Raw genomic sequence first — 27,179 nt, 5'->3', positions numbered from 1 at the left:
ATATATTTTTGGTTTTCCGCCCAGCTCTACCTGGCAGGCACTTCAGGCCAAGTGGGAATCTGTGTTTTTTGAAGTCATCACAAAAACCAGTGCTGCCATAACTGATTATTGACTCTGGTCTGTTGAGTCTAAGAAACGTCCACAGCCATCTAGAATTGCTACTGCAACATTACAGGTCAATATATCCATATACCATTTCACAGCAGACATTTTTATAATAACACTTGAATAACAGTTGATGAGTTTTGTTTTAAATGTAAAACGTGATACTGAAGATATGTCACAGCAAGAAATGTGATACAAGACTACTTGAATCAGAATAGGACTACATAAACCGGTTCAATCCCTTGTCAGCAGATTGGAGGACTCTAGAAATAGCCTCTAGCTTCTCTGGCTGTGGTGGCAGAACTGCACAACAGTGTTGATATTATCTGCTAATACTATGGGACAGCCCATGTTTAAAAAGTGCGAGGGCATTTCCTTGTCTGCCTCCCACTCTCTCTCCCCTTTTCCACTCTTTGTCTCTCTCTGTCTATTTTCTGGCCATAATTACAGAGCTCATGAAAGCGTTTAGAGTCTCATGAATATTTAGATCTTAGAGGGGAAGTGTCAGGGGAGACCCATGTGTGGCTGGCCTGCCCTAATTATGGAGATAGGCCTCCGCACCCTCATCTCACACACACACACACTTAAAATGAGCAAGGAAGGCCAGAAAATGATCAAAAGCTCCCAATTTGAGAAAAGTTAGCATAGGCTTAAACAAAGGTGCAAGTATTCTGAAAAAAAAAAAAAAAAAAAAAAAACTGGCATGCATGCACACACACACACACACACGCACGCACACACAAACCCAGCAGGGAGATAATAATAGCACAGCTGGTTGTGGCTTGCAGCTGGTTCTTTCTGCTCCCTATTGTTTAATAGTGAGCTAATGATGGACATGAGCATGGCAGATTAGTCAACAGGGACTGTGTGTGTGTGTGTGTGTGTGTGTGTGTGTGTGTGTGTGTGTGTGTGTGTGTCTTTGTTTGTGTCTCAGGGCTGGGATATTTTTTTTTGGATGTCATGTCATGCTAAGTCAGGGCAGGGATGAACAGAAATGCGACTCATTGACTCTGTGATGGACACCATTGAGACCAACAGAGACAGGAGGGGGTGGAGGGGAGCCATGTTTTTTTGGCTGCAGAAAGCTGGAGAGGAAGGAAGGGGTGCATGAACAGAACCATGCAGAAACAAAAACTTCATTAGAGCTAAATGAAGGATGGAAGAAGAAGGAGTGAGAAAGGAGGAAGACAGGGGGTTAGACTGAGGAATAAAAGGTGGATGAGACAGATATGGCGGATGGTAAGACTGACGGAGCGAGGGAGGCTGAGAGAGAAAAGAGGAAGTAAAAGAGGATGTGAGAGAACGAGGGCAGGTTAAAAAAAGGTGAGGAGGAAGCAAACAAAAAAGAGAGAGACTGGGAGGTGATAAGAAGGGAGGTTTGCATTTTGAAGGACGCTTGTATTGTAATGAGTCATCTCAGATGGGGAGGCTGGTGAGGGATGGTGAGAAGAGAGGAGGGAGGTGTAAGACAATGTAGGAGAGAGATGAGAGACCTGAAGAGCATATGAGGAGGATAAGAGAAGAGGAGAGGGAGTACATTGGAATATGTCACTGCAGATGGTGATGTCTCTGTAAAGGTGAGAAGCGAGGGCGGTCGATTTAAACACATGTTTAGTCCTAGAATAGAAAATAGCACGATAATATGAATGATTCACTGCCACAGTCAGGTGTGTGTGCAGTGTGTGTATGAACTCAGAAAGCTCACATACTGTAGCTGACCTGAGATCAAGAGTTTAAAATGTCCCCTGAAGCTTAGAATTCACATTAGCATTCATTACAGTGAGATCACAGCAAACTTAACAGCTGGTTAGCCTCAGAACAGTGGAACAGTGAAGTACATAAAGTAAATGGACCGATGGGGTGACACATTAAAGGGCAAACCGGCTTTAAGTATTCAGCCTCCAGAACAGCTTTAGTTTTCCTTGGCAGAGATTCTCCAAGCCTCTGTTGGAGAGACAAACGCTATTTTTCCAGAGGATACTCCCTTCCTCAGAGGTTTGATGATGGTGATGGAGAGCACTTTGTAACTTGTTGTTATTATCTCCTGTAGGTGTTCAACTGGGTTGTGGTTTATTGACTGTGAACAGATGATTCACATCATTTTCATACTCAACAAACCAGTCAGTGACCCCTTGTGCCTCATATGGAAACATCTGCATTTGTTATATTGTTCCAGTCATTTATCAAGGGTTTTCTTTTCTTTTCTTCTCTTTGAAACAGATACAAGTTGCGTTATATGTGATATTAATGTTTAGCATTGGAAACCCCAGCGATTGTATCAAAAAAAAAAAGTGAATTAGCAGTTCACTCTTGCTCCTACATAGATCCAACCTGAGAATGCTCTTCATGTCTTTTTTTCCCACAAAAACATTTATGTTCTCAAATTTCAAAGGTTTAAAAGAAAATGTAAAAAAAAAAAAAAAAAAAAAAAATATATATATATATATATATATATATATATGTATGTATGCAAGCCTTGAGGGAGAATGTAAATTTGGGGGTTTTTATAGCCACAAGATGGCTATATATCTGCTCATGTATGTGAGAGTTCAACCCAGACCTCAATAAAAGGAAGGATGGACAGCAGGTTCTGATGAAAGTGGAAGATGAACTGAAAAGTGTGAATGTTCTCAGCCGCCTGATTGAATTAGAAATTTTGTCATCCAGCTGTTTGAGCTGCTGTGGTCCCGACAGGCGACCAGGCTCGTCTCACCGCCACCATGTGTGAGCTTTCGTTGGGCCACTTCACAGCCCTCAGAGCGGAAACCAGACCACCGCCACATACTGTGTAGGCACGCTGCTGCTGCACAAACAGTGACGCACACACACATACACTGGTATGATTATGAACATAGGCAGACACCCAGTGACACAAAAAACACACGTGTCAGCGCCACTTTATAACAGGCCACAGTTTGATGAGGTGTGTCACCAGTCTGAGAGGAGTGGAGCCCACTCTGTGTGTGTGTGTGTGTGTGTTTGTGTGTGTGTGTGTGGGAATTTGTGAGCAGTTCGTAATCACTTAATCACATAATAGCAATCACTGTTCATCAGCCAGCTCCAGACAGTCACTGCTCTGGATGGGCTTAATAATGTCATTCAGCAGCTGTGTGTTTATGAATATTTATGTGTATGTATTTAGCTCACAGTGGAAAGCAGGAAAAGGAGGTGGACATAATGTATTTATTTATACATCTTTATGTTTATTTATGTGTGCTGCATATTAACTAACAGTTGAAATGAATAAACTATTCCTCCTGTAGTCAGTCTGAATGCCCTTTAAAGTATTTCCAAGTGCTGTATTTCGCTGGGTTCCAGATTTAGTTTTGTTATTTCAAATGTGATGGAGAGCTTTTGCCACCATTGGCCATTTCTAACCTTGAGTTGGTGGATACCTGTGAACCTAGAGAGGGAAAAGTAGTGGTTATAATGAAAATGTCAGCCTGTACTCGTCAAATATCCACACGCCATCTCTCTCTCTCCCTCACAGAACAAATTAGGCTGGCAGTACGATTGAAAGGAAATGAAAATATAGTGGGAAAACAAGCCCCACAGACGTCTTTGATTGCTGCAGTGTGCTCAGGACTACAGTCAAAACTTCACGTGATTCATGTGGACAGTGTGTGATTAGTTTCTCTTTTACCTGTGGGCAACCTGCATTTTTTTTTCCTCATTAGTTAGATTGATCAACTGTGAGACTGAGATAAATCACTTTCATGTTACTTGGAAAGGAATCGAGATGTTGTTGTTGTTTTCCACTGCACAGAGCTTTATTTTCATTCACACTGCCACAAGAACATTTTAGAAATATATATATTACTTATTACAGTTTTCTGTTCATACTAAACTTAACTGCAGATGATGTTGCTTGTGCTTATGTAACTTTCAGGTAAATCTGGAAGGATCATTATGGGATGGCCTGATTTATTATTTAATATGATATTATTGATTGAACCTGAAATAGCTTGCCTCTTTGGGGCCATTACTGTTATATTATCACTGATATATCATCACCTTTTAAGATGATATAACAAACTTGTTAGCAAATACTTGCGAATTTCTACATCCAGCAGGTATGGAGCTACATTATTATTAAAGTCATATTTGTGTCTACCTAGTGAATGTAAGTCCAATAGTCCCTCTGTTTTAGCTCCATTTTTGGTCTCTGCCAACTCCTGGGGGAAAATATCTTTAGGAAATGTTGTTAGTTGCTAAATTCAGTAAAGTTACAGACCAGAAAACCAAAACAATGAGCTAAAAGACACCAGACGATCCACAGAGCTGAGGGGAACTGCAAGTTGATAATTCAACCCATTTCACATAAACTATAATCCATTTATATATAAACATAGACCATCTTGTGAGGAATGAAAGCAGAAAGCAGCTGGTCAGTAACTGTACTTGGCAGCACTCAGGTAATTTAGAGACGAGTCTCGCTGATACTTCATTTGTAGGGTGAATATATGATATCCATATTTGAGAGACAACAATAAAGTCTGATATTCATTTTTAACATAAACACATCACAGAAAGATGACATTTTTGAATAGGGTCTTTTAAATATAGATTTCATTACAACTAAAGAATTGTGACCAAATTATGGATTGAGTCAGACGGTGCTCTCTAGTCTAAATTATCTTAAACCTCTTCAACAACTTCTTCTTACTCATTGTCCAACACATACACAGAGTCTTGTATATATCTGCAATAAGACATATCCATGCTGATATATCCATCAGGCTCTAGTTTAGAGTGTGGAAAAATAACTGGTAATCAAGGCCTGAATTGAGGCCAGCATGTAGAATACACAATATTTCAAACTGTAGTGTTTGAAATACATTACTCATCCAATGACACAAAGTTGACGTTAATGGGTAGCTCTGAAACAGCAGAAGATTAGAAGAAGGTAAATGTAAATGTTGAATCAATGTGGTCACTTGTTGTGGCTGATGTAGCCAGCCAGCTCACATTTATCTCCTCATCTATTGCTAAAGAAGAGGAATCTCTCTCCATGCCATCTCTTTGTTTGGTTTAGGGAACGAACATACAATTTCCTTGTCTGCTCTTTTTGTTGCTGTAAAAATGGTACGAGAATCGGTTCTGAATGGTCTTCTTCCTCCTGTATTATTAGCTGTGACTTTCAGTACAGCCGGAGCTTGTGGTGGCTTTGTTTTGGATCTCACCACCAGGACTATTTTCAGCCTCATCTCATCTTCATTCACCTTCTGTCGTAGGGGAAAGACCTCCAATGTGGTATTTGCACCCAGCTACGTACCAAACAGCCTTTGAGCACACACCAACTCGATTTCAAAATGAGAGTACTGGAGCTCTTAGAGAGCACTCATAACAGAAGCACTATATCATCCGGTTAGCACTTTGTGCTTTAGTGCTGAAATGATTCTGTGTGAAACACAGATTGTGTGTGTATGTGCAAGAACAGGGCAAAGAGAAAGTGAGAGAGGGGTAGAACAAAATACATTATCACTTGTGATAGATTATGAGAGATGTTAAGCACTCAGTGAAACAAATAGAGTGTGAATTAGAAGAAGAATGAATAAGGGAATGTCTACATGTATGTGAGTGAAAGCTGGGGATGGGTAAAAAGCAATGGCAAGAGATAGAAAGGGCATCAGGTTCACACAAGATAGAGAGCACCCCCCCACTTATAATTTATTTATTCATTCATTTTTGTTTTTCATTAAGCAAAGATCTGGGTCAGACACAGGAGAGTGTGTGTGAGAAGGAGAGGAAGAAATGTGTCTCTATACAATAGAGTCTGGAATCAGCCAGTTAGACAGACGGATGAGGGTGTTTGCAGATCAGTGGACAGATGCAGGATATGAGACAAGCACTGAGACATGAAGACAAACTGGCATTCAGAGAGTCAGACACATGTGAGCCAGCTGTTTGTCATCTTCCTCTCCATGGCCCCTTGGTAGGAAACCAACAGGTGTTTTGTATTCAAATGACAGATGCAGACAATTTGTGGAAACACTTTGTGTTGCAGCATGATTAAAAAAAAGTCTCAGTTTGATTCAAGGCCTCAGACTCTGAGGTGGTTTATCTGTGTCTGTAAGAGATCTGACGGATCGCCTTGAATTAGTCAAAGAAACAGGAGGTGGCAGTGAAACTGGAGAGTCTGTGTGTCCAACTTACAGTGCGTATCTCTGTGAAAGGGAGACATAGAAATAGAGACAACAAGACTGTGGTTTAGAGCTTAAACATGAAACCTGTTTGCTGATTGACAGACAATTAATCTGAAACTATCTTCATAATTGAATAATTGTTTGAGTCATATTTCAAGCAGGAATGATAAATATTGGTTGGTTTCAGCTTCTCAAATGTGGAGAATTGCTACGTTTTTCTATTTTATGTTACAGTAAACTGAACAGCATTAGATTTTGGATCGTTGGGTTGGACAAAGAAAGCAATTCTAAGGAAATGACCTTAGGTTTTGGGAAATTGTGATAATATTTGTCCCTAAAAATGAATTTATTATTGCTTTGAGGCTTGATATAAGGCCAATATAAATACAAAGAGAGTTTAAATTAGTGAGTAAAAGCTCTACATTAGAATGTTTTATGTTTGACATCTGTGCTGATTTAATTATTAGCTGGATCCAAGAACTGCCGTCATTTGATTTTTACTGGAGCATTCTGTGCTTGAGGTGAGGAAATGGTCCAATTTTGTTTGAGTATTTTTTTTGTGTGGATTATTTCATTATTTTTGTGGAAGAGCTTGCCACCATCACATAATCGAAAATTCCTGGTGTAATGGATCACTTTTATACAGGAGAGAAACCCCAGGGAAATATTTGGTCCTGTCAATGGGGACGGAGGAGAGGAAAAATGACAGGGAGATGGAGCGATAAGGGAAGCACGGGAGATATGGAAAACGATAGAGCAGTTGATAAGGAGCTCGTTATTCTGTTTCTATATTTGGCTCTCCATATTCTCCTCACTTATTCTTGCGCATCCTGTGGAGACATCCTCATTGTAGGCCTACATCCTACTCTGTCGCCTGCATGCCTGTCTGTCTTTTAGTGTGTGTGTGTGTGTGTGCATGCGTGTGTGCCTTCAGTACCTCTGTGGTTGTCATGGCAACCACATTAAATCGTCTCGCATATAAGGGTGTTTTCAGTGGGGTTGATGTATAATGAGCCAAGGTCTTTTGTTTTCAGAAGGAGATATTCATCAATTTGACCTTTCCCCTCACCAAAGTAGAGAAGGGGCTCTTGCTTTGTCTGTATTGAGTTTTACTCAGCTCTCTTGTTTGTAACCGTTCTTCTCTCATTACAACAAGGTCTGGCTTCATTTGACTCGCCAGCACAAAAAAAAGTAAAATTGCTTGAATGTTTACTGACACTGTCATCTGCCACTGCTAGTGTTGACATTTTTATTTTGTATATTGGGGAAAGAAGAGAGAGTCACTTACATGCACACAGTAATCTGATTAAGGGTGCTTATTCAGATTCTAATAAGCTGTGTAAAGAAATATCACATTTATTTTCATATTTACAGACAAAGAGTAAAGCTGCAGCATAGCTGGTTCCATTTGGATCCACTTGGTTGGATCAGTTAGTTTGTTTGTGTTATTGTGTGATAATTTTACTTATGTAAAGGATCTGAATACTTCCACTGAAAGTCACAGGTTGAGATATATAGCATAGTTCCTTGTTAAGCAAAAAGGATCTTACTCTTTAAGAAAAAGGTCTCTCTAGAGAATCCTATACATAATGTTGTCAAACATTTATAATAACAATCTGAGCCTGTCAGTGGCAAAAACAAGCACTTTAGTGGACATATTTTGACATGGACAAATCTCATTGGATTACATTGCAGCAGCTGTTCATGGTTGCCAGGTACGCTGTTCTTGCTCAGTACTGCACTGATTGCAAAGATTTTAGTCCCATAAATGAAGCCCAGGTTAAAAAATCCTTTAATTCCTTTAATTAGCGATTTATTGACTAACTGCTTTAGCACTACAATGAAGTGTGGTCTGAAAAATACTGACCACACTAAAGCAGAAGTGTGACATTATGGGAAACACTCACTTATAAGAAGATGAGAAGATCAATACTGCTTTCATATCTGTCCATTAAAAATGTGTGTCATGAAACTGTTCTCCCACTTTGGGTTGTGGAACATTTCAAAAACCTTTGCAAAAAATCCCGCTGACAGCCACAGTGGGATTAATGTGTCTACATGTGAAAACAGCTCTTAAAGCAAAATGCAAATATTTTACATTGTTGTTCACAAAGCAAACACTGCTTGACAGTTTTACAGTAAAGTGCATGAGGCATCACAAACATGAGCAGTCACACAGGTTTTAAACACAGTACATCCCCAGTTAAACCTGCTCATCTGAGCTACTTATGTGGAAATATTAAAAAAGGTAAACTTAAAAATGATTGCCTAGACTGCTGCGTCTGTTACACTGCTGAGCTGCTTCTTTGGGTAACGTTGGCTGTCTTTAGATAGATGTTTGAATGACATTACTGAGTCAGCTCACTAACTTAATGACTCACTTGTGGCGGCAGAGACAGACAAACATTGTTGTTTTAAATTAATGAGGAGTTTTCCGTGTTTGTGGTAAATAAAATTGAGAATTGAAAGAAACAGTTTCTCCTCCACTTTGCTATTTTTTTGTAATTTACAGCTTAATATCAGAATGTTAGTTGTCATGCAAATGAAGGAGAAATAAGAGCAGGACTGATGTGAATGAGTCACATAGTGAAGGAGAGGTCAAGACAGAGAGGGACAGACGGATGGACAGAGAGTGACACCTGCAGAGAACTGTTAATCCCAGAGTAAAGTAGATTACTGTAGCTGCCTGGTGCTTCCTACCAGTCTGTCTGGAGGAAATGGAGCTGCCATAAGCTGCTAAATTGCTGTGGGATGAGAAACTGCTGTCTGTGCTGCTGTGTTGACCAGAATGCTGCTCTATACCACCCAGCTCCAGGCTGACTCTTCTTTAACCCGTCTGTGTGTCACTCAACCTGCCGCTGAGTCCTGCTGTCATGTAAGGTCTGTCTGTGTGGCTGCTGTCACTCTGGTCTGTACTCTGTGTGTGTGTGTACATACATGTTCATTTAACTCTTGTCCCTTTTAACATCTCATCATTTCTTACTGAAACTACTGACTAGCTGGAAATTTTCCATAATAACTTTCTGTTACATGAATTTCATTTTTGATTCCTGTCTCTCCTTGTACTTTTGTCTATACTTTTTGCATATGTATCTCTACAACAGTATTGCAATAGATATGCAGGGGACTGTACTGGCTATTAACAGCAACTTCCATTCTCAAGTAGCTCACAGCATGTCATTTGGTTTTTAATAACTTCAATAAGCTGCCAGCTGTGCAAGTTTTGATCATCACTACAATCAAACATTTGGCCATGAACAGTAGGTGACAGTCCTCAGCTGTTCAGTTCATTTTCCCAGGATGGGAGATGCTGCAGGTGTTCTGGCCTTGAATTATAGGTACAAACGGTGTTTTGTTGTGACACCTCTGTTTTGCTGAGTTACTCATAAAGTTACAGAAATGCAGACTCTGTGTGTGTGTTGGGGTGGGGTGGGGTGAGGTGAGGTGAAACTCACCAGAACATCAACATCAAACTTGGGACAAAGAAAAAGCTCTCTCTGTGGACATGACAGTGTCTTTGTCACACAGTACGACAGCACAACAGAGTGCATGTCACTCCCCGTGACAAGGCTGATACCACATTTTGAAAGTGGGTCTCTTTGCACAGCGTGACATGCAGTAAATAGAAAATATGAAACTCTGTTGATGGGAACTTTATATGTTGCTCTAAGAGACACAGTTCAAAACGTGCTGCTGCACGGCCTCTGAAGATGAAGGAGAGGGCAGTTAGAAAACTAAACATGTTGGGTGTTTTGTAAATACACAGGGGTGTGTAAATTTGCTGAGTGCAGACTTGATAACTCAGTACCTGTGTGTCTGGTTTATTGATGACTGTCAACCCTGCAGTCTATGTATTTAACTGACCTTTCACCTTTGGCCCTGGCCTGGACAGTCACATTCTGGATAAAGACACATCCATGTACAGACATTAGCTCATGTTTGGCTGCACTGAAGTGTTTTTTCTGGGTTTTCTGTGTTTGTCCTTATCTTCCATGACAATGTTTAATAGTGTTTGACACAAGATAAAAGTAAATCTGTTCTGCGATTTCTGTGTGATAGTGAATGGTATACCCTTAAACCTGTTTGCTGTCCTTTATGTGTGTGTGTGTGTGTGTGTGTGTGTGTGTGTGGGTAGAGATAATGTATTTGTGTCTCCACCGATTAACTCTGTCTCTGTCTGTATTGTTCTATCTGATCATCTGTCTGCATGACTCTGACCTGGTTTCTTGTTTTGGAGTTATGAGTCATGATTTTCAAAACACTGGTTGCTTCAGTAGAAGAGTGACACATGCAAATATTTTGCACAATGGCCATATCCATGTGCCGTTGAACATGTGGGGTGGAAGCGCACAGTTGACTGCGAGAGGCGTGGACCCCGAGACTGGCAGATGTGTCGCCACTCGGCCTGTGCGAGTAGGCGATCCTGGGCGTGTGTCGGCGCGGTTTGTAAGGTCTCATTTCCTGTAGCATCTTCACAGTCGTCGGACCTTGATGTGAAGCGAAAGATGAGCCGATTTCACACAGTTTGACATGTTCATACTTGTATATCATCTCAACAATAAAAAGTAGTCTGCAGCTCTGTGAGTAAGTAGTAGTAGTCTTTCAAACAGCACGTCTTGGAGAGACAGCAGTGTGCTAGAAGCAATATGATGTTGTGGATTTGTTTTTTTCCATCCCTGTTGTAAAGCTGCTGTATATTGCAACATGGCAGTAATGTCCTTATTGCTGCAGCCTGAGCACAAGCTACATTTACAATATAGCTTGCAGGTGATGCTTCTGGCCTTGCAGTTTGGCTTGTAAAAGAGATTTACCAATACCATTTTACTACTGCTGATACACACACTGAGTCCTTAACATTTCAGCTGTTAGAGACCTACAGTATGTGATCCATTTATTTTGCTACAGCACAAACTCTCTCATTAGCTGGGGAGTCTTAACCCCAAACCCAGATGTCTGTGTCAGCACTGGTGTGTCCGTATCCGTAATGTAATCAGCCGTTATAGAGTGACAGTCGTATATCTGTTAAGATTCTCTGCACATGTTGTCCAGGCCCATTTAATTGAAGGATTTGGCCTTTATAAGACATTTAATTGACAAATGATACAGCAATGTAATGAGAGTCTGCAATCAAAGGTTGAATTTGTGTGCTTTTCCTGTTCTGGGAGGGAGACAACCACCTATTACAAGCCGATCTGTGTGAGTCCGTGTGTGTGTGAGTCTGTGTGCATGTGTGTGTGTGTTAATGATTTAGGGTCTCTGTGGGACCCTGAGAGGAGGACTTGGCACGTGGCATCGAGGGGTCATCAGTGACAGACGCAGACCAGCAGATGCTGGAGTAAAAAAGGGTGAGGGGAGGGCGCAGAAGGGAGGAATAAGGGAGAGTATCAAAAAGAGGAGGATTAGCTTTGGGAAAAAAAATGGTGGAGGGAGGGGAGTGGCAAGGGAGGTGCTGTATCGACAGATGAATGAGCAGAGGCAGAGGAGATGTAGGGGGAAAAGAAAGGGGAGGAGAGGGGAGAGAGGAAGAGCTGGGGTGGGTGGGGGTTGAGGGGGCAGAGGGGAGGAAGGTGAGAAAGAGGCCACTGGGCAGCTATAAAAGTGAGGGAGTGACATAAATTCAACTGAGATAAATGTGAAACATTAGTTGCACCAGGCCAGACTAGGCTAGACTGAGGGAAGATAAATTTGTTAAATCTCAAGTAATGTAAGCAGGAAATGCTGACATATTTCATGTGACCCTCTTATTGTCATGTGACGTTTTTCTGGGAAGTCTTACTTGCTGACATACACCATTTTTCAGGTTTTGAAATAACAAACAATCCTACAAAAACAGTAAAATACAGTTAGAGAGGTGGAAATTTGGCAAATGTGCTGCATGAATTGGACTACAAAAACTCAACAAGAGAGTGAACTGCAAACTTCAATAAAGCAGTCTGACAGTGCTAGCACAGATGGAAAACATTGCACACATAAACAAGGTTTTCAGATGAGTGTTCATTAGTGGAGACGTGACCGTAGAAAAAGAGAGAACTGTATATTGTACAGACCGACAGAAGGACATGATACTATGGGAAAGTGTCACTGAAGAGCCAGAAAGAGAGAGAAAAATACATCTGTGCTGTACAATGTGAGATGGTGACTCACTTGGAGAGCTTTCCTATAATGAAACAAGACATGGAAAGGTTGTGTTTTAATGGAGAGAGAGATAGAGAAACAGAGGGAGAGGGGGAAATGAAAGCAGCAGATCGCTGTCTGTCCCTCCCGCTGCCTCCATTTACCGTCATTGATTGTGCAGCCGGGCTGAATTAATGCCTACCTGCTGTACTCGGACGGCCAGCATCTGTATCAGTGTGGGTGTGTACGAGGGAAAGGAGTGGAGCGCCTGTGTGTTTCAGTGAGCCTTTCTTTTGTGTTCACATGGTATGACAGCTGAATGTTGGTGCTCTCATCTCCTTATGAGCGTCCTCACACGCAGAGAGAGATGAGGACAACCCTCTGACACGAGTACATTTCACCATTCGTTGCTCCTTTAAGGGGCCATTAAGAATAGATCTAGGTTTGATCAGGTTAGTTTGAAACTTAACTGAAACTAGGAACAGGAAATAGGTTAGAATTGGGGTTATAAAAATAACCATAATGTCCACACGTCACTTTGTATTTATACTATGTCATTGTTAAACATACTGGGCTGATGAAAGCCTGAAGATCTCTATTTTGAAATTATCTCGGAAGTTCACGTATGCATGTTCCGCCACCGAGGAAATAAAGAAAATACCACATACAACTACACTTGCTGCTGCATCATTAGCAGATTCAAAAGAACAGAAAACTGGTCAGTAGGACGCAAAAGAAGAGAGAATACTAGCAGTGGCAATGAAGAGTTATGAAAATGATGATGATTTTCATGCTTATTTTGTTACACTGTAATCCATTTACCAAGGGTGCAAAAACACTAAAGCAATGAGCAGTTGAGCTGGTAGGAATCATGCAGATTGTTACTTCTAGTTAGTTAGCCTGGCTTTGTCTGAAGTTTAAAAGTTTTAAAAAAAATCACCTGCCTACCAGGATATCTGTTAATGAAGACAAGAATCCAAGAGATCACTGCACCCAGCCAGTGAACACTGTGCTCCATAAAACCATAAGTGACCTTCTCATCTAAACCTCTGTGAGAAAGTGACTAAACAAATGTCCCAAAAATATTGAACTATTCCTTTAAATTAGAAGTAAAAACAGTTCTAGGTCACAGTAGATAATTACAGAAAGACTGCAATCAACGCAAGTCCTCACAAGTACAGGAATATAAATGTTTCTGTGTACTTTGGTCCTCCTGTGAAAAGAACAGCTGATTGCCTGGACACAAAATAAGCCAGCGTGTCCTCCATCAGACCTCTTTGACTATTACCTCGACCAGACTGGCCGTGCTGCTGTTGCTTTTTCTCTCTGCCATCTGTACACGGTAATTCTACCATCTACTGCTTCTTTTTTTCCCCCTCTCTCTCCCTCTAACTGTCCTCATCCTTCACCCCGAGGCTGCATGTTTCAGACCCCAGTTCCTCCCTTTTCCTTTATTCTGCACTCGAGTTCCTCCCTGCTGTCCATCTATCTATGCGTCCCTCTCTGTCGATACTTCTCCCCTGGGCCATGTGGACAGTTGGATGGCTTTGTGTTTGACACGTGTGTTGGCAGGAGGCAGGGCACGCACACACACACACACACCCACACCCATACACACACACACACACACACACACACATACAAATGCACATGCACACACACCTCCAGTTTCTATTGTCAGTAAGCTGCTCAGCTGTGAGGCCCCTAGCCCTAATTCTGTGTGTGTGGGGTGAATACAGGGCCCCCATTGTCCTGCAGATTAACTCACACACACACACATACACTCTCACACACACACGTGTCCCCAGACCCCATGGGGTCCCTTAAGTGTGAATGTGCCCTGAGGTAGAAAATCAGGGGGCAATTTACAGCAGGGTCCAGCAGAGAAGATGGGGGATGTACCGCAGACTCACTCCTCAGTTTGAAGCTTTGATGTCAAACTGTATCTTTGGATTCTTATTCAGGATGATAGAACTGAATCTTATTAGACCGTAGAGTAACTGACAAATGTACTGGAATTTTTTTTTTTTAATGGATTTGTGCAGCAGTGTACTGACAATTCACATAGTGACATAAATGGATACTGACAGTCAGATGCAGACAATGGTGTAGAGAACAATCAGCTAGATACATTCTACATATAAACACAAAAAAATCCTGACCTCTGCAATTTTCAAATTTAGATCTGAGCTTCATATTCAAACAAATATACAGAAATACAAAGCATTAAAATGGTCAAATAAACCGAGGACTATCTTTAACACCTAATGCTACGTGCTCAGGAAACATGTTTTCTCACAGGGTTTTCACATACAGTATGTGATTGCTGTGACGCTGGACAACACAATCAATTTCAGTGATCACTGGTTTGAAGCAAAGCCTCTAAAAAATAAAACCCGGAAAAGCCTCTAATCCAGCAGAATTACGGGGCTGAGTGTGTGTGTTTGTATTTTACATGCAAATTAAACTGTAAATTAGAAGCAGTAAAAGAGACCAATGTAGTCATGTACTCTAGTGAGTCACTGTCTCTAAAGCTGATCCTAAGCTGATCCTACTATCAGTGCAGCATCGTCAGGTCGTGCCTCTTGGTCGTATTACAAATCCAGACTTCCACAATCCCCTTCTACGATTTGGAAGGAACAACATTTAATTGTGGAAGAACTGATTTCTGCAGCACGCTGGATTACAAAATAGTAGTGATAGGATTAATGCAATTAAAGCTAGGGTAAACAACAAAGAATTTAAATATATCTCATGTGCACACAGCTGCCCAAAATTACAAATAAGGCATCATCACTCTTTAAGTAAATTTGTTTTCACCGGGAAAACATCAGCAAAATATTTTCCCAAACCATAAAACCTGAACTTGTCCTCACAACAGCTTAACTTTCGTGGAAATGGATCCTCAGATTCTTTGCCAGATTTCTAACCTCACATCACTCCACCCCTCCTCTTCCTCCTTCCTAACTGCGTGTATTATGTTAAGCCTACAGTGACTGCTTGCATTCAAAACCATTGACCTACAGTGGCTGCCGTCTAGAATAGCGAGTCAGTCAGGACGTTGAGGTTCGTGTGTGTGTTCATGGGGAAAGGGTCATGTGTCTAACCCATATGTCTGCCTTAGGTGATCCATAGCTGCCAGTGTGTGTTTGTACAGATCTGCACATTTCCTCTGTTCCAGCTTTCAGTCTGAATGAGGTCAATTCACTGGCTTTGACATTTACACACTTTGTGTGTACAGGAACATTTGTGCTGAACAGTTATCAACTTTTTAGTGCAATACATGCCATAAAGAGTTTCTAAGTGTAAGCAAGTTACACAGGTAAAAGTTCAGTATTTTTGGAAACATGCCTGTTTGCTTTCTGGCATGAAGCTAGATGAGAAATTGTTGATATGTTGTTTTTCAGTTTGTTTTTTGTACAAATTAAACTTCGCTGACAACTAGGCAGTCAGCCAGATTGCTAAGCTAACCATCTCCCAATTAAAGCTTCATATTTAATGGAGAGATATGCTTATGTCTTTCGAGTGTCAAACCAGTCCATTAAGTGTGTGACGTTCATTTGTGTGTGTGTCCTTTGACTGCACCAGCTCCTAATTAAATGCATCCTCTTCGTTAATTGTAGATGTCTGAGAAGAAAAGTCAGACAAAACCACGATTTACTATCCCACAACTCCCTCTTACTGCATGTTACACTTGAATGCCTCGGCAGACATGTGACATAATGATATGGTAATGATAAAGTGGGAGAGGTGGTGTTGTTGAGAGTTCCCTGGTGGTCGCAGCAGTCCTGGGAAAAGGAAGTCCATACAGGAAGTGAGCTGGCTGGGTCTAGTCCTGCATGACTGCGAACACTGATGTCTGTCTCACCCCTCCACATGTATGGAAAAAGGCTGTGCACATGTGGCTGTGTTAGTGTGAATGTGCACGTTTATGTGGCTTGTTTTGAAATGCCACATGGAGATGAAAAGTACCAGTAGTGAAGGAGAAAGAGAGAGCGTGCGCTCTTCCAAAAGCTGTCCTCACTTCCCCGACTTTGTGAATGACTGATGTAGCTGCGGGAAAAGGGCGATAAATGAACTTAGTCATCACATCACCTCAGAGCCAAGTTATGCAGTAATGTGCAGATGTGGGCAAATATACAATATGACGACAGGAAAGAACAGAGAGCAACAGAGCAGAACAAAACAGTGCAGGTCATTGCTCAGACAGCGCTGGATGTTGTGTTAATAGCAGAAATGTAGAGTATAAAAAAATAATGCTTTATACTTTGCAACAATAATCTAACATTTCTCTCCATGAGCACCTATTCTATTGATAGTTTCTACATTTTACTACTTTTAATCAAGTGTTATTCTTATTGGATGTTTGTATTTTTAAACCTTATACTTCTGGTAACACATAGGACATGACAGGCCTCTCTCACTTTAATGCCTGAGATGTGCACATGCTCCACTCGTGCAGCATATGTGGCACGTGTAGGTGTGTATGTATGTGCACATGTGTGATGGTGTGTGTCTCTAACAGAGGGGGGAGGGGGGACTTTGGTTTGGTTTGGTTGGTTGGCTCAGCGAGAGCTCTTTGTAAGAAGTGGGGGAATCAGGGAGGGGAGGGAGGGGAGGAGGTGAACCGGGTGTTTCTCTCAGCTGCCTGCCGGTCTGGTTGCTGTTGGTAACTTTGCTTGATGAGATCAGAGGGGATCGGCTTTCAGCCCTTCATGTCTCTCCCTCTCTCTCTCTCCCCCTCTCTCTCCCCTCTCCGCTCACCCTCGCTCTCTTGGAAAGACTGAAGGGGAACTGAAACGGGAGCGGGGCTGAAAGTCTGTTAGGAGCTGTAGTTGTCAGTGGCCGTGACGACGCTGCCTTGGAAACACACGTTAGAGTTGGAGTGTTGTCGGGGGAAGGTGGGGGGGGTGAGGAAGAAGTGATAGCCTCAGGACAGATAAGCTCCAGGGAGGGAAAAGAGGGAGGGAACAAGGGAGGAGGAGGGAGAGGAAGAGGTGGGCAGCCCTCTGAGGAAAGAGGGAGTCTCTCTCTTTCGGTCTCAGACAGACTTGCTGGCTGCTGGTCTTCTCTTCCTCCCGTCTGCTCGGGCTCTTTCGCTGCCGGCAGCTGGCTGGAGGAGTTTAACTGTGTTGTGGCTGCTGTCTGGATTTGAACATGGACTCAGGCTGAACAGCTTCATACAGCGAGGCATGAGACGAGCCACTGGAGATTCACTGTAAGTGTCTTGATCTGTTGTGTTGTCTACAAGGTGTAGTGTGTCATTGCTGAAATATGTCTCATATGAAAGAGACTGTTGCTATTTCAGGAGCGTGTGCCTGTGTGTACTTGTGAGAGAAGCAGAGTATCTGTGCAGTATCTGTGATGCAGTGTGCTTTGTGACAGTTTATACAGTGATAAACAACACATGTCTGAGGGTTTAAGTAGCTGTAAGTATGAGTAGTTTTTTATTCTGTTTACATTAGACAAGATCAGCCCACACACTGCAGCTGCTGTTAACCTATTAACGATACACTCCTAACATTTTCTTCTCACATGGATGCTACCGTGCGCTCGGCCTCTCCTCTTCCCTCCCTCTCTCCCTCCTCCTGCTCATCTTCTGTCGCCTTTAATTTTCTTAATGGTCTCGGGGCCCCAGCTGGCCAGCAGGGATACCCCTGTGTGTGTGTGTGTGTGTGTGTGTGTCTGCTTTTGTTCTGTAGAGATAGAGTTGAGAGTTCTTGGATAAGCTATCCTAGGATTTCCCTCGCTCACATACAATAATGGGATAGATCCTGCTTTCTATTTTTAAACACACTGTTTGTCTATACGTTACAAACACCCCTAATCTGCCGGCTTGCTCTGCGCTGCCCACAGTAGCTTTTCTCGCTGCCTTGTGTTTAGTCTATGGATTGGGGTGGGAGGGTGTGTTTGTGTGGTCCATCCTGGGATAGAGAGATAGCAGCTCTCCTTTCTGACTTTATCCTTTTGTTTTGTCAGCTGCTGACCTCTGTTTCTCTCTCTCTCTATCTCCATCTCCTCCATTGTTTGTGTTCTGTCTTTCTCTCTCTCTCTCCTTATTTCACTCAGGTCTACACAGCCCTCCTCAACCACAGGCTCTGCCTTTTTAGAGTTAGTCCCTTTATTTAAATAATGCTCTGTTTAGGCACTGTTTTTAATTTCCTTCCATTCTTTCTCTTCATTTTCTCCCTTTCTCTGGTTGTAATTTGAGAACAGTGGGGGGGTTTTTCGATATCGTGTTGTTTTTGTGTGTGCATGCTTGTGTGGATGTACTTTTCCCTGTCAAATGTCCTGGCACAGAACCCGATGTTCCAGTCTGCACCAAGCAATTTTGGAGAACACCGTGGTGGGAGAGACAAGTGCCCCAATCATAAAACATGAGCATGTGTGTGTGTGTGTGTGTGTGTGTGCGTGTGTGTCACAGAGCTACGACTGCAAGTATTTCCATTATCTCTTGATTATCATTTGACTAACTGATGAACTGTTTACTCTATAAAATGTCAGAAAATAGATAAAAAGGCACTTTTCCAGAGTTTTTCAAATTGTTGTTTTGTTTGACCACCTGTTCACAACCCAATCATGTTACATAAAAAAGAGAAAAGCAGCAAATGCTTATGAAGATTTGGCATTTACACCCATTCAAGCAGCAACATCAGTCTGTCGTCGAGACAGAAATACTTAATAGAGTGGTATTCATTTGTGTAATATATTTAGTCTTGATTCTTCATAAACAGCTTAAATGACCATCTATTAAGTTATTAGCTAATTAAGTGACTACTACTTTCACCTCTGCAAAGAACTACTGAACCTCCCTCTCTTAAACCACCCACTGAATCTGATGAAAATGAGCAACTGGAAAGCCACTCCTGATGTCATTCCACAACGCAAGAGTTAGGAAAAAAAAAAAAATCTTGGGTTGCGTTTTACTTGTGTGACATATTTCATCACTCTCTTGTGAAAGAGCTATGGATGTTAAATGAGTGAGCAGCAGGAGCAGCACGTCATATTCGAGAAGACTTTGAATCAGTTTCATTACTGCTGGGGTTGTGAATCTGCCACCTGAATCTACTGCAACTCCCTAGAGCTTTATAGATGGCACCACCAAGGCCTTGTGTGTGTGTGTGTATCCATATGTGTGAGAGAGAGATTAATAGGATTTCCGTTGAGGTGTGCTCAGTCACTGTTGCACTAATGGTCCTCCCTCAGGGCACCATGGATTTTAAGGTGTCACAGCGGGCATGAGAGAAATGTAAAAACTTAGGTGCAGACAGTGTGTATGTGTGTGTTTATATATTTTCTGGGTTTCAATCCGTCAAAAATACAGGGTTAGGGTTAGTTATTTTTAGTTAACTATTAAGTTTCAGTTCAGCAATGTTCAGTTCAGTATTTGAGAAAAAGAGCAAGGGAATTTTTCTCACCAAAGGAAACTATAGGCTCACGTATAAAGGTCATTTGTACATAGTCAATTTCATCTCTGTGTGACAGGGGCAGCAGGGAGCATGTGCAGTAGCATGCAGCTGCGTGTGAATTCACTCGTGTTCGGTGTTTTGCAGACTTTGCTCTTCCTCCATGCTGAGCTCGCATTGATTGCCGCATGGTGGACGCTGGGGCATTTGGTGTGGCATTTAATAGCAGGCCTGGGAGACCAGTTGATAGGATGTCAGCTCTGCTGTAGTCACTGTGGATTTATTTGTACAGTAAGGCAGAGAGACACAGAGAGAGAAAGACAGACAGAGAGACTGGGACAGAGACAAATTGATTGTGGAATAGGAAAGAAAATGGAGGAAAAATGAGGGAGAGAAAGTTGATAGTGAAGATAGAGGAGAAAGATGTGTAAGGAAACAGAGTTACCCACAAAAAGAGACAGTGCTTAAAGAGTGGTGATATCTCTTTTCACAACTGCCTAATAAGTCCAGAGATGACTATATGAGTGCACCACTCCTTCTCACCACTTCTGTGTGATAAATTTAAAGACCCAGTCTTGAGTCTCTGTCTGTATTTTGACATCCTGTTAGGAGCCAGACGATACAGTTTATGTCTCGCTCTGGCATCTTCAGCTACCCAGGGATTCCCTCAGTAGGAATGAATGTCAGAAATGCAGAGAGGATGGTAGCTTGTTTAATCTAGTGGGTAGAGCTGCTTGCTATGAGGAGATATAATGTAAATGTGTGTGTGTGTGTTTGTTGCCGTGTGTTTGTGGCTGCGTGTGAGTTCTGTTTTCTATTCTCTGTGGTGCCCAAATGACCCCCCCCCCTCCAAGAAGTGGAAAGTGGAAGAAGTGACCACTTTGTGATTCATTTTTCAAACGTCATAGGGATGAGGCAAAGTTGCTGTAATTTAGCATGACAGTTCAGGTTCACATAAGGTTGGAGCGGTTAAAATCAGTTATGTAATGGTTGGGGATGAAGTGATATGGTCTAAGTTTAGGCCCATGAATAAAAGTCTGTGAAAAAAAATGCACAACAAGAACACAGGGATGAGCAAAACTACAATCCATCTGTTATAATGAGACATGGAAAATTAGTTTGGCCTTTGCCTGTCCTCAAACTTCAAAATGTTTCCTTGTTATTAGAGTTCTGCAGCTTTTCCTGTTGAATTTCAAGCTTGACCAACATATCAGCAAGAGAGCAATTTTTAAATTAAGACAAGTACCTAATTCTATACTTAAATCAGAATTCACACCAGCTGGAATAATTTGAGTTCACAGACCCTTGACAGGTGAGTCAAAAAGTTAATTTTGCACACTGCCGAGATTTTTTTAATGCAGACAGACGCCTCAATATTTCAGGGGGAGTCTGCTGAATCTCTTATGTGATAACCGAAACAGACACATGAAATGTTTTACTTGCAGCTCATTAAATGTTTCATCGGGCGCACTGTCTCTCCAAATGACTGTGTCTGGTGTCTCAGTGGTCCTGGGGGCAAGTCATGAAGTTTGGCTGAAATTGAGATCAGCTTTGTTGCAGGCCATAAACTTTTTGCTCTGAGGAGAATGAAAATGCTTTGAGGGAATACTTTGACATTTGGGGAAATATGTTCATTAGCTTTCTTGCAGAGAGTTAGATGAGAAAACCGATGCCAATCCCACGTCTGACCATTCAATATAAAGCTATAGCCAGCAGCCAGTTTTCCCAACTTCGTGTAAAGACTGAAACATGAAGGTAATGGGATCTGCTGGTCGCCCGGCAACCTTTATGTAACGTTAAGAAGGTAGTCTTGGCAAGACATAGTCCCCCTCAAAAGCTCATATTGTCATTTTGCACTTCAGTTTTTATACAGATTAAACAAACAACATATTTAACGTGTTCATTAGTGAGTGTTATAGGTACTGGTAAATGAATTTTGTTACCTTTAGACAGAACCAGGCTAGCTGTTTCCCCATGTTTCCAGTCTTTATGCTAAGCTAAGCAGCTGCTACATTTAGCCTTATATTGAACAGACAAATATGAATACGGTATTGATCAACCTTTTAAAATATCCTCACCTGCATTTGACTGTGCATTAACATTTCTAAACAAAGCCCATTGTTTCCACTTGCAGTGTTAGTGGTGCAAGACAACAGCTGTTTCTGCTGCTGTCACTGTGTCTTGAGGTGGCTGGGATGATAACTGAAAAATGAGCACACACACAAGCACACTCTTAGACCTAGACATTCATGCACAAACATAGAAACCGGACTGTCATGCTGTTAGTCCTGATTCTCTGGGGCCATGTTGGTCACCAGTTGTCCTTGATTGGCCCTCCCAGACACTAACAAGCAATCACACATGTACAGTAAGCACCACCATATTCGGCATTACATGGAAAACATGGTTTCTGTTAGTCATAAGGTCATATTTAGACACAGTGCTTTGGAGAGCTTCACAAAATTTCTGCGGAAAAGCCCACAGACATCCCTGGTCTGTTCTCTGAGGGTGGTGCTGTATGAGTGAGAGGTTCCTCAGTAGTTTCCCATCCCTGTGTGTGAGTCTGTGTTTGTGTGTGACTTCAAAGCCTGTCTGCGCAGTCAGAGCTCACTGGGCAGTTTAAAACGAAACACAGTCTGTGGCAGAGACACACTGTGTCCTCCTCTTGTACAGTGTTAAACAAACACATACACACACACACACACACACACAGCCCTCGCAAGGTTTTTAGTGACTGGAGCTTGTTAGTACTACAGCAGGAGAAGCCAGATGAAGCCAACCCACACACCAGGTGCACACTGCCGTCCGTCTGCCCTCTGTCTGCCTTCTTATCTCATCCTTTCCCACTTTTTGACGAGGCGTTTAGAATAGTTTCTATTTTAATGTAACTTATCAGAACGTCAGTAAAGTATAGTACAGCTGAAACGATTATTTGATTAGTTGATCAACAGATCATTAATTGACAGCTATTTTTATAACACAATAACAAATTCTCTTGTTTCAGTTTCTGAAAGTTGAGGAATTCCTGCATTTCTTAATCCCATGTGATACAAAGACAGTTGGTTAGACAAATGAAGTGATCTGAAGAAACTGTTACTGGGAAAAATTGTGATTTTCCACTATTTTCTTACCTTCTAGACTAAATGATTAATCCGTTAATCAAGATAATAATCATCAGATTCATAGGTCATGAAAAAATAACTGGTTGCAGCTCTAAACCATAGCAACCTACATTTTGTATTTATGTATGTATGCATCGCGATCTCCTGTCTCCTCCATACCCGTCTAACCCAGCTGAAAGTACAGATGAAGGGAGAGAGAACAAGTGCGGCTGATCCTAAATGAGTTGGCTGCAGACGAAGCAAGAGATGGAGGGGAGAGATGGAGGGAGGGAGAGTAAACAACAGATGGTGGAAGCATGTTGCCGCTATTCGCAGCAGCAAACGCTGCGCCAGCCCACCACCAGCCTCTTGAGAGGTTACTACGCAACGGTGACCGTGACGACACGGGGTCAGAGGTCAAGTGCCTCCTTGATGACAGCCCGTAATGCCAGATTGTCGTTCGCATGTGGTGCCAGACTGGGCCAGCTGAGACACACACAAACACAGTACAGTGTTAAATAGTGTTTTCTTTGGCTGGAGTTTGACAGCGATGGCTCTGGAATCTTCCATGCAGGGTCCACCCTTAACCCACCTGCCAGCCATGATGACACACACTGAGACAGCTGTCTGTGTGTATGTGTGTGTGTGTGTGTGTTTGTGCCCGTGTGCCCGAGCACTGAACCCTTTCGCGCTGAGGAGTGAACTTAGATGGTGGCACACACTGGCTGCCAGCTGCCATTACCTCATTCACAGCAAAAGAAAGAGAGAATCAAGAGATGTGTGTGTGTGTGTGTGTGTGTGTGTGTGTGTGTGTGTGTGTGTGTGTGTGTGTGTGTGTGTGTGTGGGTGGGGGGGTTTACACAGAATTACAGTATGACCTCAGTCTGAGTTACGGTGGCTGACTCTCTTAGTGGGAATACCTGTGCTTGTGTCATCCATTTGTGGTTAAAAATAAATACACTGCACATCTCTTTATATTAGATTTACTACACTTTACATTTTAAGGAAGACAAACAGTGGCCTTGGTTTAAGATGAACTTTTTGAAGTGTGTGTTTGGCTCAATATCTTTGGCTTTCTAGTAACAATTTCATGTATAGACTGAGACAATACTTTTTTACAGCTGAGGTTTGACCTCCGGTATCTGTTTTATCTGTAGGCAGTGCAGTATTGACATGTGAATAATAAGTTGTGCATCACTCACTCCTATTGAGGTGTTAGACAGCATTACCAGAACAAGCATCAGTTCAGCAAACACATAAAAATAAATGCTTTGCGGTTTGTGGCGGGAGAGGCAGCAGATATGTGAGACATGCAGAGAGTTTCGTCATTCACTTCCCTGTCTGTACGAGGTGTGACTGACTCTTTTCCTGTGAAGAGGAAGCACCAGCTGCCATTCCTGGAAGAGGTCACTACGTCAGTTAAACCACACAGAGCTATGTGTGTGTGTATGAGACCATCTTTGAGATTAAATTACAAAATCAAGTAATTTTTCTATTTATCAAACTTTGTCATTTTCTTTGTGTGTGTTAACTAAATGAGATAAGAAAGATTATTTTTATTAACATAATTGTATTCACCATAAATTGAAAGTGAACATACAAAAATGTATGATCTGTTCTTTTCAACACTGTGTCATCTTTAACCCAATAAACCAAAACCAGAAGTGAATTAAAAAGAAACTGATTAAAAACTAAACTAAAACTCCAACACCCACACTGGAAACTAACATACTACACTGAAAATGACTCAAAAATGGAAATTCTGTTCTAAAAATAAAACCACAATATTAACAACAGTTATTGCTTACTAGAAATTGGATATTTGGTGTAAATGAACACAGGAACACAAACTGTATGTTGTACTCATGCATGCTATCTACAGTGTCATTAAAGTGTGAGGGTAAGCTTGAGTCAGGCTGACTTTTTCAACTCTGTTGCACAAAGGATTGCAGATGAATTATTACCTGGTGTTTTTGTTTCCCTCATGTTGTGTTGATATTTCTGCAAACTCAGGCTATACTCATTAAAATTACATTACCTAAATGAGAGCGAGCCAACCTCAGATCTGGGCAATGTTGTACAACTGGGGAGTGTTTGGAGAGGCTGCATGCATGTATTGGTGCTGGCGCATGGGTTTGCAGGGAGGATGCAGGATGAGTCAGAGGAAATATGTGTGTGTGTGTGTGTGTGTGTGTGTTTTATCATCCTGTTCTTTGTTTATTCCCATCAAAACAAAGCCACACAAAATCTGTGAAACAAGGAGTTTGCCAACACTTGCCATTGTCTTTCTTCTGCTTTTTTCCTTTCTCTCTCAATCATCATCTCTCTGTGAATCTCCTCTTCTTTTTCTACTTCAGTCCTGAGACCATAGTTTGCTGAAAACTAGTAGTGATTGACAATTACAGGAGGTTAATACCTATTTTCTAATCTTTTTTTTTCCTCTGGTCCTTCTCTCAACAGGAGCGGCACCCACTCTGTCTTTCTGAAGACATTTGTGGTATGAAACCAGATCACACACGTCTTTCATTCATCACCTTCATCTCCCTCCACCACTCTCCAGTTAATAACTCTCTCTCAGCTCCACCGCATTGATGAGGTAACGTTGAGTTCCACGCAGCGCAGCACCCACCTGCACAAACACCACCCTCTCCCCCTTCACCCTCCCTTCCCCTTCCTTTCTGTCAACCCTTCCATCGCAACCATGGGTCAGAAGATTTCTGGTGGCATTAAATCGGTAGATGGTCGTGGGGAAAGCGGTGGCTCCCCATCATACCGGCCCTCAGCTCATCGCCGGCAGCACCCGGAGCTGAGGGGCCCAGATTTCTCCAAACCTCCTCGGCTGGATCTCCTGCTGGACATGCCATGCTCTGGACTAGAGACCCAGCTACGTCACGCATGGAATCCAGATGACCGCTCGCTCAACATCTTCATCAAAGAGGACGATAAGTTGACATTTCACCGCCACCCAGTTGCTCAGAGCACGGACTGCATCCGGGGGCGGGTTGGATACACCAGGGGTCTCCATGTGTGGAGGATCCACTGGCCCTCCCGGCAACGAGGCACCCATGCTGTGGTCGGGGTGGCGACCTCAGAAGCTCCTTTGCATTCTGTTGGGTACACGGCATTGGTGGGGTCGGACAGTGAGTCCTGGGGCTGGGATCTGGGACGTAACCGGCTCTACCACGACAGTAAGAACCGGGCCCACAGCTCGCTGCCGTCTTACCCTTGTTTCCTGGAGCCGGACGAGTCATTCACCCTGCCGGACTCTCTGCTAGTGATTCTGGACATGGATGAAGGGACCCTGAGCTTCATGGTGGACGGACAGTATCTAGGAGTGGCGTTTAGAGGGCTGAAAGGCAAGAAGTTGTATCCCATCGTCAGTGCTGTGTGGGGACATTGTGAGATATCCATGAAGTACATCAACGGCTTGGATCGTAAGTAACATATACTACACTAACTACATTTGGGCATGATTGAGTACTGAAAGAAAGTACTCAATACAGACTTCTCTTTAAATATATGTTAGGATGTTAGGGAAAAGCATATAATGTGAAATCAAATGTATCTGCTGAATGATCCTCCAATATGTCAGAGCCATAGTTAAATGGCTGTCAATGCCAGAACAGGAAACAGGCCGTGGTAGCCCAGTCTTATGATGACATTTCACCACACATCTCAGGTTGTGGTAAGATTTGAAATTTGTCGTGTAACTCTGTAAACTCAGAGGTTGTGTATTTGACATCCTTTGTTTGGCAGCAAACTGGGCGAAAGTTAGTTTGACAACAGTGGCAAGACAGAAAATCATTGTGCTCTGCAGTATTGAAGGTAGCGATGACAATAGGCGGTGGTTTAATTACTCATCGTGAGTCATCATCATGTGGTGTGTGGTCATTTTATTATAGAAATATTCTCTATGCAGTAGCGTTACTTCAAGCTGAACAGCAAAGATGTGAGAAAAGTCATTAATCATTGTGAATCTGAGATTTCTGCTTAGTTCAGTTGTAAAAGATGGAAGTTATTTTCTACTGGACGTTTAAGTATTGATAGAGGACATCTGTAGGCATGTTGCTGACCTCAGGAAACAAGAGGATAACATACTTCATGGCTGACCTCTGCTCTGACTTAAGTTCATTATAACACTAATACTTTAAAGCCACAGGAACTGACCTACTGGATGCAAAGTTAATTTTCTCTTGTCCCCATTGGAGCTTCTCTCAGACTCATTACTGAGTTTAATATTATTGGGCAGTTCTTGGGCTAGGTACCTGAGGTAATTACATCCTCACAGGTAGTCTCGCACATGGCAC

General features: G+C 42.2%; 1 protein-coding gene across 2 annotated transcripts in view; it reads left to right on the top strand.

Moving 5' to 3' along the window:
- Positions 1-27,179, top strand: part of LOC108883647 (SPRY domain-containing SOCS box protein 4) — a 70,896-nt gene that overhangs the window by 7,325 nt on the left and 36,392 nt on the right. Inside the window, exons 1-2 of one of the 2 annotated variants that reach the window (XM_018677027.2) lie at positions 16,961-17,583; positions 25,333-26,306. In XM_018677027.2, the coding sequence (XP_018532543.1) occupies positions 25,574-26,306 (733 nt within the window). In that variant the 5' untranslated portion in view covers positions 16,961-17,583; positions 25,333-25,573. Of the gene's footprint in view, positions 1-16,960; positions 17,584-25,332; positions 26,307-27,179 lie in introns of those variants that run through there. The other variant, XM_018677028.2, reaches the window with a different exon arrangement.

This window comes from Lates calcarifer, linkage group LG4 (genome assembly GCF_001640805.2).
Source record: "Lates calcarifer isolate ASB-BC8 linkage group LG4, TLL_Latcal_v3, whole genome shotgun sequence".
Classification (NCBI taxonomy): domain Eukaryota; kingdom Metazoa; phylum Chordata; class Actinopteri; family Centropomidae; genus Lates; species Lates calcarifer.
Note: the sequence above shows the minus strand (reverse complement) of the source record. Positions and strands in the feature narration are given on the sequence as shown.